General features: G+C 42.8%; 2 protein-coding genes across 3 annotated transcripts in view; one reads left to right on the forward strand and one right to left on the reverse strand.

Moving 5' to 3' along the window:
• Nucleotides 1-1,311, reverse strand: part of ATXN7 (ataxin 7) — an 81,726-nt gene extending 80,415 nt beyond the window's left edge. The window contains exon 1 of one of the 2 annotated variants that reach the window (XM_035546725.2): nucleotides 1,163-1,208. The gene's annotated coding sequence lies outside the window, so the exon portion shown is untranslated. Of the gene's footprint in view, nucleotides 1-1,162 lie in introns of both variants that reach the window. The other variant, XM_035546724.2, reaches the window with a different exon arrangement.
• Nucleotides 1,248-9,961, forward strand: THOC7 (THO complex subunit 7). The gene is made up of 8 exons (XM_035546729.2): nucleotides 1,248-1,389; nucleotides 1,621-1,738; nucleotides 2,561-2,688; nucleotides 3,029-3,115; nucleotides 4,559-4,616; nucleotides 8,163-8,229; nucleotides 8,353-8,422; nucleotides 9,571-9,961. The coding sequence occupies exons 1-8, from the start codon at nucleotides 1,371-1,373 to the stop codon at nucleotides 9,636-9,638; spliced, it is 615 nt and encodes a 204-aa protein (XP_035402622.1). The 5' UTR covers nucleotides 1,248-1,370; the 3' UTR covers nucleotides 9,639-9,961.
• Nucleotides 9,962-19,854: the final 9,893 nt, after the last annotated feature.

Raw genomic sequence — 19,854 nt, forward strand, 5'->3', positions numbered from 1 at the left:
CGTAGATGTCAAGAACAGAAATTACTTATCTAGATTTTCTACGTTGGAATTGTTTATTCTCAAAAGTTCAGATGGTGTTTCAATGACCCCTCACTGTAGCACATTCCCGATAGCACCTTCCAAAGAACCTGACCAGTTGCCACCGTTGAAGGCAAAGTACTGGCTCGAAACCACCTGGCAATATGTAAATTCCTGTTAAATGCCTCTATCCAGAATGAAAAAAAAGAACCTGTAATCACTCACAGCTCTGAAAGCGGTAAAACAGATTACGCTGCACGCTGACTTTGTTCTTTTCTTACCTCCATTTTCTGCCCGACCCTGGAGCTGTCGGTGCAAGGCCCTGCGCAGAACAAGCCCTCAAACCTGCAGTATCCAAGCCAAAACCATGAGGGAGTACCAGGGTGGCAGGCCTCACATACCATTAATATAGTAGGACACATATTACAGTAACGTTGCCAACTTTAGCATGGCATAAGCGTCAAAGTCTGTGGTCCAAAAAGCTAAAACTCAACGCCTGATACCGGTAACACCATAATATCTCCAGACACCCAAGCGCGGTGCCAGCTTTGGTTAGCTTTTCAAGGCAGGAAGAAGCATCTTTTGTTACTACCCAGTGCTGACAGCCAAACTACCCAGGAAATGTACCAGAAAAAAAAAAAAAAAAAAAGATTTTTGCATCCCTAGAACTAGACGGGCTTTGAAGTCCCTTCCAACCCAAGCCATCCTGTGATGCCAAGCCACCCTGATTCAAGCCCTGCTGCTTTGACCTCTTGGCGTCGTGCTCCAGAGGGACGACCCCGAGTACAGCCCAAGGGTCCAGCAGGCCCCCACACGCCCCCAAGGGCACGTCCATGCCCACGCCACGCTGCCGCCACCCGCCGCCTCCACGGTGCCAGCCACCCTCGAGGAACCCCGACCCCCCAGGACCCCGCAGCGGGGTCCGCGGGGCCAGGACGACGAGGCCACCGAGGCGGCGGTGGCAGCGGCCTCGGGACGAGGTCTCGGGGGGCTCGGCGAGGCGTGCGGGCGGCGCGTCGAGGCCGGGGCGCCATGTGCCGGGGGCATGGCGGGGGCGGCCGGCCGGGGGGCGGCGGGGGGCTCGGGGCCGGGGAGGTGGAGCCTGGCTCGCGGGGGGGAGCTCGGGGCCCTCCGCTTCCCTCACCTGGCGGGGCCGCCCCTCGCCAGGGGGCCGCTTCGTCGCCTGCCGGCCCTCCCCAGCCGCCGCCGCCGCCGCCCGTCCTCTGTCGCCGCCGCCGCTCAGGCCCCGGCCGCCGCCGCCTCCCCCTCCATGGCGGCCGCTCCCGCCGGCTGCATTGTGGGAGCTGACCTCACTCCCTGCCGCCGCCCCGCCGCCTCCGCCGCTCGCCGCCATGGGGGCCGTGACCGACGGTGAGACCTCCCTCCTTCCTCCCCTTCTTCCCTTCCTCATCCCCCCCCCGGCTCCCAGCCGACCCCACAAACCCCCGGCCCCCTTTCCCCAGCCTCTCCCCCCTCCACCCGCCGGCCTCCATCGCGGGCCTCGGCCTCCTCCCGCTGCCTCCTGCTTCTCCGCAGGTCCTCCCGGGTTAACCTGGCCCGGGACAGGCATTAAAAACGCCATTTAATTTTTCTTTTCCTCAGATGAAGTTATCCGCAAACGGCTTTTAATCGATGGCGACGGGGCTGGTGACGACAGGCGGATCAATTTGTTGGTGAAGAGTTTCATTAAGTGGTGCAATTCCGGATCTCAGGAGGAAGGGTATTTGTTTTCTCGTTTGGGTTTTTGGACTAATTGGTCTGCGTTTCGGTGGGAAATTGGGCTTGATCTGTTCTGAAAAAGCAAGTCTGCTGTGTTAAAATGCACACATCTGCTTCTCTGCTTTGGCTCTGTGGTGTTTCCAGAACAAAGACGGGGTGTTACGGTAGGAGATGAGGACTAGAGATGGCTCAAAAATTACTTAGCAAACCCTCATGAAATCTAACAGTGCTCTGAATGTCCCCAAGGTTGCCTTGTTGCTTCATGATCCAGCAGTCGCGTTATTATAGCAGGATCGTGACTTGAATATTTTAGGTGATGGTTGTGCATTTGTTCCCCTAGGTAAGGGCAGCGCTGTTTTTGTGTCTGCTTCTGCAGGTCTTTATTTTTTAAAAACAGATCAAAGCAGGGAGGGAAATAATGCAGTGTTCTGCTGTGGGGGCTGTTTTAAGAACAGATGTAAATTCCAGGAGGACACCAAGTAATAATGATGGCATGTACAGCGAAGCACTGGGGTGTTAAAATGCTAATCTTGGTGGTCACAGAGCCAGGTATAGTTGGAAAGTGTACAATGCCTGGATCAACCTGCCCATTGCTTTAATACTAGCTTTGCACCTTATAAGACATCATGATAGAATTACTTGGTACAGTGTTTCTGACTGCACTTACACAAATTATACATTGAATCTTTGAAATATTTCGTTTGTTTAGTAATTACTGTTGTTTAACTGTTTCTTACGTTACCTGAGGCTTTGTTTTCTTGTTATATAAAAGTAGGCAGGTATTTTCATGCTGCTTACGAATGAATATTTTGTCTGCTTTCAGTTACAGTCAATACCAACGAATGCTGAGTACTTTATCACAGTGTGAATTTTCGATGGGAAAAACTCTTCTGGTATATGATATGAACCTGAGAGAAATGGAAAATTATGAAAAAATCTATAAGGATATAGGTAAAGATGAGAAAATACTACTTTTTTTTTTCTTGTTGACTATTTCTCTTTCACAAAGAAACTAGCACCAGTTCTGGTGAATATAATATATACATATGATAAGTGATTTATTTCTTTTTAAATAGTACTCATGCTTACCTTGTAAGCCTCTCATCCACATGTAAAATACATATAAATAAAAGCTTTTTAAATCTATTGAAGAATATGTAGTTTTGAAGCTCAAGGAACTAGCAGACCACCATATCAAAAACAGCTCTTTATATTTTTATAGTTTAGTAGAATGGCTCGTAGACATGCATTGTTTGACTTCAATATAACTCTGTATATCTTTTTGTTAAAGAAAATAGTATAGCTGCAGCACATGAGAAGATTTCTGAATGCAAGAAACAAATCCTGCAAGCAAAAAGAATTCGAAAAAATCGCCAGGGTAAGAAGCAACACCTGTATTTACACTGGGTGGTTTCATACATTGTACCAGAAAATTTTTGAAAATGCAGGGGAAAATACTAGCATCATCAATATTATATACAGTCTGGTGGATTTCATACCCACTACTATAAGTTTGGTGGATGAGCCAGGAAAGGTTGAGCCAGCAGATCTCAGTGACATACAACATCAGGAAAACCTAAAGAATAGTTCAGAAAGTTGTTTTCAGGCCAAAGGAAAAAAAAAAGAACAAAAGGATCCAATGGCAATTCAAGTGACGTAAGTACTAAAGCACATTATTAAAAGCAAGACAAAAAAAATAAATAGGCTTATATCCAGCACTGAATATCATACAAGTATATGGAAGGTCATGTCTTAGCTTACACAAGAACAATTGTGCCAGTTGCACACCCACCGACTCCATGTGTAGCCTTACAAAATACCTCTAAACCAGGTACAAGAGGCATATTTGTTCCTAGCTCTTAAAAGTACATGCTGGTAATTTCAGTTGAAACTTAAAGCATTTCCCTGTAATACTGTCTAAGCAAAAAATTACCAATTGAGGAGAAGCAAAAATTTGTTTTTTCCTAAAAAGTATGATGTGAAAATAGTTCTTAAAAAGAAAGAGCAAAACAGATAAAAGGTTTTAAATACTAATATTTCATCAGTATCTGTTTTGTGGATAATTTGGGGCTCAACTAGAGGTTGAAAGAACCTTAACCAGTAGGAATATAGAGTACTCGTATCTTCACAAACCTAGGTCTGAAGCATTTGCTTTTTGATACCTTCTGTCTAGTCTACTGCACAAGTTTTCCTATCTGAATGACGTGTTTAGCATATGTACAATATTACCGTTAGGAAATGTCTATGTTAGTTGCCTATATGACCATAATGTTGTTCTTAACATGCAAAATATTAAATAAATAAATACATCCAGTTGTTTCTCTTGTAGTATTCTATATTTTTCTCTAAAAAACTTAAATATTTGTGTAGTATCTCATCAACACAGTTATATATTTATAAAAAAATATGGTATCTAAAAACAGTATTTATGAATCATACGCAAAAGACCAAGTGTGCAACAACGCAGAGTTATCTAAAGGTCATGTTTTCTGGCCTCATCTTTTACAAATGACTAGTACAAGGTAAGTTTGAGTGAGTAAATAATAGCTTACAATCATATCTGAAGTTTATTTAAAACAGCTTTTGATGTGATCATCTACTTTTAAATGTTATGGTACGATATAAATTATATACATTTTAAAATGTATTTTTGCATGAACGCTTATTTTTGTGTATCAGCTATTATGTACAAATTCGAAAATATTAAAACAATTTTTCAGGAAATAGAAAGAATTGGTACTATGCTATGGTGTGAAAGTTTTAATTCTTGAATCTGCATTTTCAGAATTGCTTAGACTAATAACATTTAAATTTCTTTCAGAATACGATGCATTGGCCAAAGTAATACAGCACCATCCAGACAGACATGAAACACTGAAGTAAGTATGAGACTGCATTAAAGTATAATAACGCAGAAAGTTAGAAATCATGAGACTTGACATTCCCTTGGTTTCACAGTTTGACCTTTCCTTGCTGTTGTATAATTTCTTTTGACACAAGAAAAACTTAGGTTTCATTTTAAAATTGTGCCCATATGAGCTTTCTTTAATTAGTCTCCATCTGTATGGATTCAGAAGCATTGCTAATAATTTTGTATTTGAAATTTTTCCATTGTTAAGGTGAATGAGTGAACTCAGATGTAAATGCACGACAGTTTTATCAGTGACAAGTTGATCAGGAAAGAGAGATAGCGCGGCAGTACTGTAAAGTGCACCAGCAAGTAATTATGCAGAATATGTATCGCACAGGCAAGTAAGATAGAATTAGAGAAAGCAGGAGAAAGCTTTTAGGCTTGTTCTATGTTTTCCTTGTAGTAGTTGTTCCTGCATGCCCGGTTATAAATCACTACCGTATATACCACAATATAACCTGCCCTAGCACGTAGATTAGACCTACCTGCTGTCCAACGTGTCCTGATTATAACTTACAGTATTACTTGTGTCATAGTTGGATTTGAATTACTGTTTGTGCTTTTGGGTTATTTTAAACAAACATGGGGAGATCATCTTTTGAACTTTATCAGGCCACAAAAACATTCCATCTATGAGTTTGTTCTTTACATGATTGAAGGTGTAGCATTGGATGGCTTTCTCATTTAAATGCAACTTGTGCCTATCCTGATGTCTTCTTACAATTATTTCACATTCCATGGTGTTTTAGAGCAAAAGAAAGATTTTTGATCATATTATTACCCTAATAAAAACATTTTTATAGCTATAAACTTCTGGGACTATTTCACACGCTCCTTTTTTCTAATGTTATTTTTTCCTGCCTTTGAATTTGCTACCACAATTTGGATTATTTCAGTCCATTCTCATGTGGCTGAGCTACTTCGCACTTCATTAGTCAGCATATGCCATTTATCAAGTGAGACTTCATAACAAAGAATTATTACAAGTGATTTTTTTTCAGATAAGTCAACTGATTAAGAATGGAAACAACTAAACAACACTTTTTTTAAAAAAAAAAAGAAGATTCTGGGTTGCTTAGATTTTTGGGGGATAGTTTTAATTTTGTGCAACACATCCAGGTGTGAATTTCTTGAGCAAAGCTAGGAATGGCAGTAAATTACAACTAGTAAATTTAGCATTTTGTCTTTTTTGTAAATTCATTTTCTCTTTAAGGGTATATTGTTAGAAATACCAGTGTGCTCATGCACTGTAAGAGTGTCTATAATATATGCCCTTTTGTCCTTAGTCCTTTGTATTTGTAGTCAAAGATACTGACTTGAACTATAACAGATTGAGTCTCCATTTTACAGATTTTATAAATGGAACATAATAATGGAAAAAAAAGTTTGAAGGGAACTTGGTAGGTATTGAAGGTATTTCAGCTTTAACTAACCTCTCCAAGTGAACACTAGGTACAGAAGCTAGATTAAGTTTTTCTCTAGTGTTTTTATTGCAAGGCTTCCTTTCTCTCCAGTTTGAGGGAAGTATACAGAAAAATCAGGTACTGTGAATCAAGAAAGACCACCCTTAAATCAGAGTGGAGGAAACCTTGCTAACAATGTCATGAACTCAATCACTGAAAACACTGGAGAAAACGTCTTGTGAGGAAAAGTGTCATAGTTTATCGCAAGAGTTACATTTATAGCTTTTGCAGGTCACATGACACAATGGGACAAAGTTCAGAGAAATAATTTTTTTATGCTTTTAAGGGACTATTTCTTGGAACAACTAGTCCTGCAGCACAAAAGAAGAGAAGCAGTTATTGACTTAGTCCAGAGTAATGCACAGTAGCCAATTCAGGAAGTGACAGGAGCTGAACCACTAAATGACAGTGCCCACGGTGTAATTAGCTGCAGTATCAGAAGAGCTGTCACAGCACCGAGAAATTACACTGTCTTAGAAAAGGAGATATAAAAATGAGAAGATTAGGCAAAGAGTTTCTGGAGCTGAAAGTGAAAGAAGTAAAACAGCAGGTGTAGCTTGGATCTAGGTAGAAAATTGCATGTCTTCTCACAGTCTTACAGCTGACAGCAAGGCGTAAACAGCAACGTTTGGCAAAATAGAAGCCTTTAAGAAACTAGAAGCCAAATACTAGTGAAATAATTGAATAAGCCCATAATCTGTTAGCCTCTTTCCAGTATAGGAAGGTTTAAATGTGACATCCAACCCTCTTTCAAGCATTCCCCTCAAGATACCAGTACACAGCTTCAAAAAAAAAAAGAAAAAAAGAGAAAGAAAGAAAAAGACAACACCCTAAGGTAGCACTAAACCAGAACTTTTCCCCAACCATCTAGAGTTACTCAGGACTGGAATGTCTTTTGTGATTCCCTGCCCAGACCGGTTGCAATAGCTGTCAGTGCTTCAGAAAAAAAAAAAAATCTTTATTCCCTTGCTGACCTCTATATGTCTCTGCCTGCTAATTAATCAGGGATGGTCAGCCTTAACCCACCTGACCTGTAAAGAAACATTGTTCTCATCTTATGGAGCATAAATTATAGTAGACATTACAGGAAATCTAGAAGGGCCAAACTAGAGGTTTGAGTGTAGGAGTTATCCTTCATCCTCATTTGAAAGCTAGTCAACATTATAGTACCTGCTATTTACCCTATCAAAAACGGATTTTGGTGTACCACAGTGGGTCCAAATAAGAATCAAAACCAATCATGCTTGCAGAAAGGTCCTCAAGAGGGCTTGACAGATTACATATGTCAAAAGGATAAGAGTAATAACAAAGAATATAGACGTTGCATGCTTCCTTTATCTCTTAATTCCATTATCTCTTAATTTTCCGTTAAGATAAAAACTAGGATTGGAAAAGGAAGTATTTATATAGATCACAGTAATAAAAGTATTAAATTTTGTTTGCTGAGACATAAGCTAAATCATGCAGTATCATCCAAAACATGGATTATTTTACACATTCTACTGTGAATTTTGTGTGTTATCCGCTGCTATGTCTGGTCAGGCCATTGTCAGAGATAAGGTACTTGGCTATGTGTTCGAGTCAAGTCTGGCAATTGTGTGTGTTTGCCGGCTATATCACTTTATCAGTTATGTTCTCCACACTGGTGCTATGTTTTTATTAATCTACTCCTGTCAACATAAAAAAACTGAACTAGCGAGGCCTAGGAAAATACCCCAGGTGTTTAGCGTAACCTGCTTCTTTAAATTTTATTTTATGGTCAAGTAATAATATGTATACAGGCTGAATGCCCAATGTACAGTCGTATTCCAGCTTGGTAGCCCTGTTTTCTATAAAAGTCACGAAATTTTAAGTTCATGACATTATAGCTTTACCACTTACGTGAAGTAGCCTTGCTTATATGTCATTTAATTTATTATACTTTGTTTACCTTTGCATTGCTATTACCTATACTATTTATTTAATGGTTCTTTTTCCTCTACTTAGTTCAAATTTATTTTTCAAGACATTCACAGAACTTCTTTGAAAATACTGTCACAATTTCTTTCCAGGCAGCTAGAAGCTTTGGGGAAAGAACTTCAACATCTTTCTCACATTAAAGAAAATGTTGAGGATAAGGTAGGTTTTTCATAGAGATTGTTATATAATTATTTAATAGGAACATAATTAATTGATAATCTGCTATGAGTTGGTTGGTTGTACGTGCTCTCAGGTTTCTAAATATATACTTTATCATTCCAGTTGGAGCTGAGAAGAAAGCAGTTTCATGTTCTCCTGAGCACCATCCATGAGCTTCAGCAAACATTGGAAAGTAAGTGGTGTCCTTAGGTGATATATATAGGGGTTGGGTGTCAGCAGATCACAAGTAATGACAGCTTCTAGCCGTGGACTAGCTATGTGCAATTGAAGATAGTGGCCTCTTGCATCGGCAACATCTATTTCCAGTCTGAATCTGTTCAGACTTTTTTTTTTTTAATTCTACAAGCTAGCCTCTATGTCATCTCCTGACTAGCCTTAGACTGTAGGCAACAAACTTCTTAAAACTTTAAAATGTGGTGACTGAGAATAGCTATTTCAAGTGTGATGGGTTTGTTTTTTGTTTGTTTGTTTTTACAAAAAAAATAATCCTGTGCATAGTTTCCAAACTCTCTTGTATAATTCAGGTTTCAGTAATATTGAACATGTCACTGTCCTCATGGTATCATTGGAGGTATTACTAAAAATAAATCAAAATATAGAAAAACCAAATGACTTACCTACTCAGGCAGGAAGCCTGTAATCGAGCAGAAACTAAAACCGTCAAACACGAGCTAAATTCAGGAATGCAGTCATTAATCTTTTATCATACAAAGAATATTTTTAAATCGGTGTTTACGGTTCATGCTCTAAGATAGGCAATATTGTTTTAAATGTTATTTGCTAGATATTTCCTACGTCTTTTAAAGACACAATAGTTAGTATAGTCTGTGGAATGTGACCTGATTAACATACATAGGTGGCTATAAGAGCAGACTTTCATTCTCTAAGGCCCTTTAGATCTTCTTAAGCAGAATGAACAGTTAATCCTAGGTGCACTTTAGCAGAAGGTTACTGTTATTAAAGTGTTACTAACACTTGCTTAAGTATTAGTCTCTAAAATACATTTTCATGTGGATGTATGGTTTACCTGTCAGTGTCTAGAATTTTGTTAAAAAAAATAACAGCTTAGCGGAAGGCACAACTTTATATGGAATAAATAAACCATCAATAAACAGATAAGGCATGTAATTTGAGCAGTCTGGCACTATATGCTTGAATTGATCCTATAGGATTTAACCCATGTTTCCTCTAATAGCTGTAGCATATATCAGCCTTAAAGTTCAGGAGGATTTTTTTTTAATTTGACCATAGCATTTTTTTTCAATATAGTCCATAAATATAATTTAAGCATATTTCACTAACAATAATATATTATTTTAGATGATGAAAAACTTTCAGAAGCTGAAGAATCTCAAGAAACCCAGATGGAAACAGAGACCAAACAGTAGATATATTGTGAAAACTATTGATCATACCACTGAAGAAAGTCCAAATATCTTTGTTTTGTGTTCAAGCCAGTAGTAAAAGAGCAGGAGCTAAAAACTTTTTCTACTGCTCCTGTGAATTTTTATACAAAAATATTTTGCGTAAGGTTTTGTTTTGCTTATGCTTCAGGTAAAAACAGTTCCAGGTCTGTACAGGCAGACACTTTGTGTTAGTCCACAAGCTTTGCAAACCAAAACACATTTCATGTCAAAGGGTGAATCTTCTGTACAGTATTTGTGAACTAAGGTGTTTGCAAAACAGTGTCAATAAAAGGTGTTTACAAACACTCTTCTATTATTTAGTAGGCTATGAGTCTAATAGCAAAGGCTTTTTTTGTTACTTGATATTGCACTGGTGTCAGTGCACATTTGCACGAGTCCCAGTTTCCGTACCATAGTGCAGATGGGATCTAAAACAGAACCAAGGTCTTAATTTTTCAAAGTAGTTGCCCTTTTAGAACTTATGTGTGACTAGACTAGAATTTGCTGATCTAATTCTGTAGAAATTATTTGGTTTATATGAATATTTGTCAAGGGGTGTAAAACAGCAGAAATCATACTGTACTGTTTTTTCTTTAAGCCGATGCAAAGAACTGCAGTGTTCTGTGCAACCACGTCAAAAGTCACATTTGAAACTGACACATTTAAAACTGCTACGTAAGTGCTTTGTTCTTGTAGAACCAGGAGTCTAATCCTGATAACACTTGTTATCTGCTTCTGGATTTTCTCTGTTAAAACATATTATGAAATGAATCATAGTTCCTGAAACAGACAGTGGAACCCTTCCTTCCTCATGATGGCAAAAGTAAGCTGTAGAGCTACAATTGTAATGTTAAAGAATATCAGATACTTTTGTTATTAATAGGTGGAATGTATCCACCTGGACTGTCCTGTAGCTTGCAGCTGAGCAGTTTGCTGGGAGGTAAGAAATACAGGTTACTATCTTCCCAACAGGAGAAGAGAATTGAGTGTGCTTTATAAGATTTTGTAAGACCGGGGGAAAGAACAAGGGGCAGTAGCGGGTCATGTCAGTACCTGTTAGCTGTGTTCTAAAATCACCTGTTAAATCAACCCTTCCAGTGGTTTGGGTAAAGGAACACATTTTGGATCTTGCTCAGACTGTGATGTAAGTGTGTGTGGTTAAAGTAAAACAACATTACACAGAATGGAGCCTCCTCCTCAAGCTAGGTGGCAGGTGAGAGGGATTTCTGGGGCTGGAGCTTTGGACTTCTGTAGTCTGAATGCCATGTAATTCCCACTCTCAAAGGCTGTGGATCTGTGTGCATTGGGCTGCACAGACATATCTGAGCTTGTTTTGCTTGCATTCCAAGTTTGCTAAAGGTAAGCCAGCTGAACAAGAAGTCGTACAACTTCAGTAGCACAGTGCAGCCCTGGACTTAGAAGCTGTCAGAAGTCTTCTGCTTCACAGCTGGTCAACTCAGAACACAGGGGAAGCTCAGGTTTGCCTGACAGAGCCTGTGTAGACATGCACTGCTTCTTGTGCTCTTAAGGTTTTGCAGACTGGGGCGGGGGTGGTGGTAAGCAAACAAAAAGGATTTCATATGAAAAATACACTGTCAAAGTATTTACTGTTCTGTGGTTTTTTCCCCACTCCTAACAACAGTGAACAGTAAAATAGTTTGTAAAGCAGCAATACTAAATTATTGCTAAATCAGGGAGGAGTCACCTTCGTGAATTATGAGGATCATAAATGACAAAGTCTGAAGACACTTTTAAAGTGTATTAAATTTTTTGTGGTTGAAAGAAAGGCCTTCTGTCAGCCACAGGAGTGGGTGACATTTAACAACTAAAACTGGTTTCCATAACAGCAGCAGCATGGAAAAAAAAAATCATATTTTCCTTTTCCTATTCATTATTTTACAGTGTTCTTTGGAAATTATTTGGATCACTCAAGTATCTTCTCCAGGAACTTGGACTGATCTCACTAATCTCAGGTTCTTGCACTGAACCTGACCAGAAACATGCCAGTGTGTCAGTCTGCCCACCTGGTAATACATACACAGAATTGAAACTTGCGCTCAAGAGAAGTGATAGAAATGTATGGCAAAGGAAGGAATACATTCTAGTTTGAATTACAGTGATGCAATCTTGAAAAGAAATTACTGCCCTAGAAAATCAACTCGCCCTAGTGCAGCGTGGCAGCAAGAGGTTGGTGTCACCATACTGCCTTGGAGAGTAACCAGAAAAAGTATGACATCAATTCATTGCAAATGTAGCCTCAGTGGGACATCCACAATCTTTGCTTCTATTTTTTTCAGTATTTATACCTCTAACGTTTTGAGCACTGGATTTGTACCCAAAGAGAAACAAAACCAAATGAGGCTCTAATGCCAGGCAGTGTTTAAAACCACACATTAAGCAACAAGTTCCAGGTTCTAATCTGCTCTGCGTAAGTTGAAAAATACATACCTGCCTCCCCCTTTATTCTTCTGATGAATTTTGTCATATTTCCAAGGCACAGTTGATTTTCACTGTTTCATCCCTGCCTGGAAGGCTGTCCTGCTACGATGTTTCTTACCTTCATTGACTCTCCATGTACACATATAAAGATCTGTACACATACGAACTCCAGATCTCAATAGCCAAGCTATTTAAATAAGAAATCTTTCCTGTTTTTATGATCTACCTCATCCCTATCTGAGCCGAAAGATTACTACTTGTCTAAATGCTACATCATAATTTCATTGCCATACAGATGCAAAAATACAGGCAGAAAGCAAGATGCTGAAGTGACAAGCTGACGTTCTCTATGCTGGGACTTGTTTTTCTGTCCTCTCCAAACAAAGGAGCGGTAGAGGGAGAGTGGAACACTGGACAGAACTGCTAACTTGAGTAGAATTTTTTAGACAAAGATTTAGCAAGAAGGGAGAGAAAGAAGATCACAGTGACAAACTGCCAATTGATGGGATCTCTCTGAAACCATGGTAGTTTGAAGACAGCTGCTGACAGTAAAGAAAATTGCAAAACTATAGCCCAAAATTTTATGATAGAAATTAATTATACTAGATATTTGTCGTGCAAGCTTTCTAGCTGTCACAACTGACTTGTACCATCCTTTCCACCACTCCTTTATTTCAAGTCTCAGAAGGTTTTTTGGGAGAAAGGAGAAGTGAAAGAAATACAAGTAGTATTAGTTTTGCTCTGGGAACCTGAGTGCTTTTTATTTTACAGAATATGTGCATCAGGGAAATCCTGTACTAGTATATGAGCCACTGAAAACATATATACAACAGACACCAGGGAAAACAAGTCAGAAATAGGGAAGTTCTCTATCTTTCATGCTTCATCCCAATTGCCAGACATGTTCTAGGGTTACCTCAACCTTAATTTCCCAGGTCTATTTTAATAAACTTTATTATCCATACCTAGATGTCCCTATAAGTGCCACTCACAGCCCAGGCCCATGTGTTGCCAGGTGCTGTGCAAGGGCAGAACAGAACAGCCACTCCCGCCCCAAAGCACTGGGCAGCACTGCAAGAGCCAGGACTTAAAAACATTTTGGAGCCTGAGCAGAGCACACACCTGCAAATACCCTGCTGTTTGCCCTGACCTGGCATCCTTCAGCTGCCTGCTGCCAGCCCCCCATTGCTGAATTTGGCTGCTCGGTTACGTGCTGACAGCACTTGGGGGTGCGCTTGGGGGCACCAGGGCCAGCACCTGCTCACCGAGGGGGCTCAGCATCCTGGCCATGAGTTAAAAAGGAGATTCTCCACCCGTTCAAGAGTAACCCTGAAGGAAAGGCCACAGTGTGCTGTGGTCTTTGTCCAGATTAGAAGTATCTGGAAGAGTATGAGTAGCCTCACACCCCTGTGCAGTACGAAACGAGGGCGTGCTTGTTTTTCAGGAGCTCTGGCTCTGTCCTCAAATGAAGCAGCACTGCTAGTGTTGCAGCCTGCATGGCAGGAGCCAGTGTAAACTGAGGAACACATTATGAAGGATCTCTGAAATGAATTTAAGTTTGTATTTCAATTAGCTTTTGCAGGGGGCCACACAAAAAGAGGGGAATTTACAAAAAGTTTCGCAGCTACTGGGAGCCAGACAAGCTGGGGCCGCCAGCGCAGCCGCAGGGATGGGCCCTGTGCTTATGGCCGGGCCCAAAACCTGCACCTGAAATGATTCATCGCCGCACAGGCGAGCATTTACTGAAGTACAGGAGAGGAAGGATGATTTAGGGAGTGCTCGGTTTCCACCCAAACGGCATAAAACCAACCGCCGAGCCCCCGCAAGCCGGCCTGTTATCTGGCACACCTTCCCCTGGTCTCCATGCGGAGACGCGGCCCTCTTTGGGCAGGCCCAAACCACAGCGGGAGGCCAGCAGGCGGGGGAGGCCTGTGCCCGGCGGGGAGGCTGCTCGGGGATCCCCAGGGTCTTCGGGGGGCCCTGGGGTTTCGGGGGGCTCCGGCACGGCCCCTCGGCAGCGGCAGGGGGCAGCAGACGCCAGCCTTGCCCGACTGGCGAACGGCTCTGGGCTCCCCACAGCCACGCCGCTGTGCTCATGCAATGCTCCCGGCCTCTCGTTGGGAACAGGCCGAACAAGTGGTTTTATTGGCGTTGCTTCACAACCTGGCGAGTCCTAGCTGAGCTCCAGTCCTGCCTTTAGCCTGCAGCGTGCCATCAGTCCCACACCGCTGCCTGGAGTCGTAAAAACCACGCTGGGTTTTCTGTGCTTACCCGGCGAGGTTGGTTTGCAGTGTCTCACCTAAACGACCCTAGTTTTCAAAGCCTCTCCTAAAGCACCCTAAAACCTCTCCTAAAACACCCAAATATATAAAACACTGTGAAGGCGTGAAAGGTGCCATGCTAAAACCATTGCTGTTTGTAACACCCTTGGACACGACATAAGCAGACTGTAACCAATAGTTCATTTTCCCACTGAAGTTAAAGAGCAGAGAGCAAATCCTCCAGCTGTCTCTCCCACGTAGGGCAAGAAGAGCAGAGCATGGCAGCGGGGCCAAGCCCGGTCCCACAGACGTGTTGGTGTGCGAGGCTTTCCTGCCTCGAGCACACCCAGCCCTGGCAGCCTGAGGCCAAGGCAAGAGCCATTTGGGGATCATTTATTACTGGGATGCTCAGAATTTGCAGCATCGCGATGAGAAACCTGGCAAAAGTTGCCGAAAGTGTTATACTGTGTGAGAACTCCTAAAATAGACAACAGCCGAGACATAAGCTTTTAAAATTGTTCTCACATTAAAGAGAAACAAAACAAAACCAACTAAACGACCTTTTTTATGTTTTTGCCAATTTGCCTTGTAATGAAAAAGTCACCACCGAGAGATTTTAAAATGATGCTTTTTTCTCTGAGGAGAAAAGGATCGTGCTCTTCTCAACAAAACACAGTTTCACTATAAGTACATGCTGGAAGTAACGGAGTGTACTTCATGTTACAAATAGGCCCTGTTAGTAGCCCTTTTGGAACAAAAACCAACATATAATTTATGAGATGGCAGGGCAAGTTGTCTGCAGCCACCATTCCACTGCCTCAGATGAAGTATCATTTCACTTAAATCTCCTCACACGAGCCTCTGTGAAATTCATCTTTACACTGAACTTGCTGCACCAAATTCCACATACATTAGCTCCCGTTCCAAATAAAATATTTTCCCTAAAGCGTTGTGTTGTTGCTGACAAAACTGCCTACACCACGAAGCTCTAAAGCTGGAAACAAAAGCCTCTGTTTACCAAGCACAAGGGATGAGTTTAGACACAACACATGGAAACAAACACTGCCCAGAGCAGCTTCTCCCAGTAACAGTCAGGAAATTTCCACAACTTGGTGGAAATTCAGAGGTGGAGGCATTTAAGTTTATTTGATAAGAAGCCTGGAAAAAAAAAAAAAAAAAGTCTCGATATCTTTGTTAGAATTCCCTGTTAACACTGGTATCTTTTGACTTCATTGTGCATGAACTTGCAAAAAGCCTTTGAATCAATTCTGCTTTGCTCTGCTATTGTGACTGATGGAGATGGAGGCTGGGGAGCATCGGGGCCACCACTCCTGCTATGTGTGTCATTACTGTCCCCAGTACCTAAAAGTATTTACCAGTGTGTGACAACAGCGTGATTTACTGGAAGAATGAAGCAACTTCTATATTTCAGGACTCATCCTATCAGGGGCACATTTTCACTCACTTACTCATACATAAAAGCAAGTTCTTCCTTCCCAGCACTCCCTGGCACATTGATGGAGAGAAAAAAAAGCCCCAGGACCAACCTTTCCAGGCCCTGTAAAATCCACTGAGAGGGCTTCAGCAACATCTGTGGGTCCCTTTGCTTATATCCCCCCCCAAACTGCCTGCTGGATACGTGCATCTTCCATACCTTTGGCCAGCATCTGCGGTCACCCAAGTTGCTGAGCAGCAACAAGCAGGTCTGACACAGAGGCAGCTTCAGCTGGCCCCTGGGTGAGCAGAGGGTGTTTTGGCCAAAATATCACCTGTGCTCATGCACATAGGGCAGGGGGTGACAGCAAGGGGGGCATGGAGATGGGCTATACAGGACACCTGCCTTGGCATCAGCACAGTGCAGAGGAGCCAGGGGAATAGAGCGGTGTTTTGGGGTGTGTTTGGGGTTTGGCTTTTCAGTAATACCCATTCAGGAGGATTCTGTAAGAGACAGCAAATCCCTCTTTGAATGGGTAGATTATATGATTATATTTGTATTTACATTGTGCTCAATTTCTCTGCCTTTCTCCTTGCTGCCTTACTCATCAAGCCTGCCAGCTGCTTGACTAAGTACACCAAACAATGACAAAGGATCTCAAGGCACAAGAGAACCCCCCCCCCCCCAGTAATCTCCTTGCTCCAACACAGTAAATAACCAGCATATTTACTGAACTTAAATAGATGTTGAAAGGGGATTTGTGTTCCAGTGCACCCTCTCTCAGTGCCAAGATGCAGAGACATTCCCTAAAGCTTTGCAGGACTAAATTGAAACCCCAAATCTACAACTACATGAGTTAACCCTGACATGCCTATGCTGTGCTACACCAAATAATGTAATATGTAATGAAACAAAGCAGTTCACATATATTTCAGGCTTGTCATATGATGCTGATCTGCTAGACATTGTTAACAGCTGCAGTTAGCACCCAACAAGCACTTCTCCTTAGGGACAAGTCTTAAGAAAGAAACAACACTAACCCCGTGTTCTGGGTGCTGAAAACCATGCAAGGAGGTTGCAAAACCACTCAGCAAAAGAAGAAAACAAGGTGAGAAAGAATGAATACACCACAGATCATAGCATGGCTTGAGGGCAAGATCCCAAGGAAAGGAAAAAGGCCATTTTGGCAGCACAGCTGTCCTGCACAGCTCAGACCGCAGGACGGGCAGAAGGCTGAGCTGTGTGAGGCCAGCCCTGGTGCTGCAGCGAGGGATTGCAGGGATGCTGCTGGCATGGAGCTGCCTGCTCCCTGTTCCCACAGGCCAGGGCTTTGCTTGGCCCATGGATGCTTTTTAATCCAATGTCATGGTGTTTTCAAGTGTGCCAATTCCCCCTGTTGCCTGCTGCCAGCTGATTGATGGTTTATGCCATTAACAGTGCCTGAGGATGAGAATTGCTAAAGAGCAGTGGGAATATTTACTTTCTCCTGCTAATGCAAGTAGCAAACAGACAACTTTGAAAACCTTATAACCTACGTGCAGCGAGCTGCAAACCAAGCCTGGCTGAGTGCAAAAAGGAGTTGTGGGACACTGCTCCATAGGGAGAGACAGCTAAAACCTAACAGATCCTCAGAGCAGAGTGCTCAAAGACAGGCTGTAGCACTCCACTGCTGCATTGCCTGCAGGGAGTGACAGAGTAAGAGAGGCGAGCCAGTGGGCTTATTTTCTTGGAAGAGCTGAAAGAAGAAAAAGAAGAAAAAAAAAAGCAGCAGCAGCAAGGAAAAGCCAAGAAAATTAACTGCGAGCTGATTGTCCCTGCCTTATTCCCATTTCCCAGGACTAGACCTTTAGCCTCTGTTTGTGCATCTGTAGGCACAGGTGCATGTGCACACATCCCTCGAACTGCATAACCTGCAGATGCTTGGGCACACCGTACAAAAGCACCTCTGGAAACTCAAACTGAGGGAATGAACACACATCTCAGTGGCTCCTATTTTTTTCCACCCACAGCTCAAAGCTTCACACACGTTGTTATTGCAGCTTCTCGACTGAGCCAGCCCAGGCACCACAACCCTGCAGCCCCCCTGCTTCTGCGCTTCCATGCCTCTGCCAGCAATACAGAAACAGAGCCCCAGTGGAGGAGTAAATACTTGTTATTATTTGTCTTGACACTTGAGGAAGCATTGGAAAGTTAGGCTACCTTGCTATTTCGCATTGTCCTGTTATTACCCATTGTCAAACTTCCTCTGCTTGTTTGCTGCGCAATTACTCATCTCTTGGGGAGCAGCGGGGGAAGAGACTGGGTATGGGGAGCAGAAAGTAGCAATTTCACCAAGAAATAATAGTAACGGACCAAAATTAACTGATTACATGGATACATCAGTGCAAATGAGACAAGAAAGATTCCCGGTTGTGTTATCTTCAAATAGCTACCTATCGGTTGCTGTGCCCCTGATTACCCATGTCAGCTGCAGCGGGGCAGTGAGCGATGGGCCAGCTCCAGCCCCCAGCCCTCCTTCTGCTCATTAATTTCAATAACAATTCCCTGCGAGTGCACCAGGAGCAGGTTGTGTGTTCACTGTAATGCTGTAAATCTTCTTGGTTGGTGTGCTTGAGCCAGAAAGACACATTGCTCTGAGGTCTCCGTCTCTGCCTGAGCAGAGCAGCTCCTGGTGTGCACCCAAGGGACCCAGACACACAGCGTGGGTGCTGCACATCCCTCCTGCCCTGCACGCCAGCCGACCTGCTCTGTGCCTCACCCTAGCCTGCAGGTAATGGTAAGGCACCTGAACCAGCGGCTGCTGCAGAGCTGAGAGCATCACATGGATGCGACCTCCCTCCCCAGCCCCAGCTGTGCTTGCCACAGCCAGGATCCAGCCACTGATGTTATGAGCAACTGCTCATTTACACAAAGCACTGAACAGGTTAAAAAAAAAAAAAAGCCCCGGTATGAGCAGCATTCTTATTTTTTGCAGTGAAAGTGGAGATGACGAGGTAGGACTTCACATAACATGGGAACCGAGCTCCTGGACAGCATCATTACCGCCCTGCCCTCCCACAGCAGGGGGCAGAGAACAGCCCCAGGATTTGCCACATCAGGTGTTACACCGGAACCACCCTGGGTGGATGAAAACCTTCCCCTTGCACTTCTCCTTCTGGAAGCAGCTTTGCCTGCAGTCCCCCACCGAGTGCTCACACCGTGCATTGCGCCAGCCCGACGGGGAGACTGGCAGGGAGATGGCACGGTGACCGTACCCTGCCCAACAATATTGTATTTGAAGATCCCAAAGAGAAATAATTAGTCATGTTCCCCGTCAGAAAGGTAAACAGTTACAGCGATGAATGATGTTGTGGCAGTGCCTATAATTAAGGAACTGCCAGCGTTATAATTATAAACTAATATCTTCAGCAGCTGACAGTTCAGCTGTACAGCAGGAATGGTAAAAATGAGACTGTCAGTTCCAGAGTTATAGAGCAGTGATTAAAGTTTTAGGGAGTTTTTCTACTTCTTGCTAATTAAGATGTGTTTCTTGCTTATTAAAAGCATTGGGGAAATTTCAGCAAGGTCCTTACATTAATGAATAGTGGCTTTCCTTTAACTTTCCATTACTGTTACATCCCGGCACAGGGTGAGGACCTCCCAAAGCCACCAAGTGTCTCGTTAGGTTTCCTCCAGGGCCTCCCATTACACCGAAGCCTGTGACACTCTGTGCCTTCAGAGCACTGGGCCAGTTATTGCTCAGTGCTGCTGAGCAGCGGGGCTGAACTCTGTCTAGAACATGCCCTAAGCACCACCAGGCATTTATTTAGTCCTTATCTAAAATTTAAGAATGTGTTTTAAGCAATAAAATTTCATTAAGCACAAAGAGGTGGCTGAGAACTCACCAGTTTGCAATACCCAGACTATAAAAAAAACAAAAACAAAAACAAAAAACAGGCAAAGCCTGGCTTCTGTGCCCGAGCCACCCCAGGAGAGATGGCAGCACCTACTTGGGTAGTTTTCTGCAGAAAACTTGCCCACCCACTGCACAGTGCAGGACTGCCATGGAAATACCGCTGGTGAG

This window comes from Cygnus atratus, chromosome 10 (assembly GCF_013377495.2).
Source record: "Cygnus atratus isolate AKBS03 ecotype Queensland, Australia chromosome 10, CAtr_DNAZoo_HiC_assembly, whole genome shotgun sequence".
In the NCBI taxonomy this organism is placed as follows: domain Eukaryota; kingdom Metazoa; phylum Chordata; class Aves; order Anseriformes; family Anatidae; genus Cygnus; species Cygnus atratus.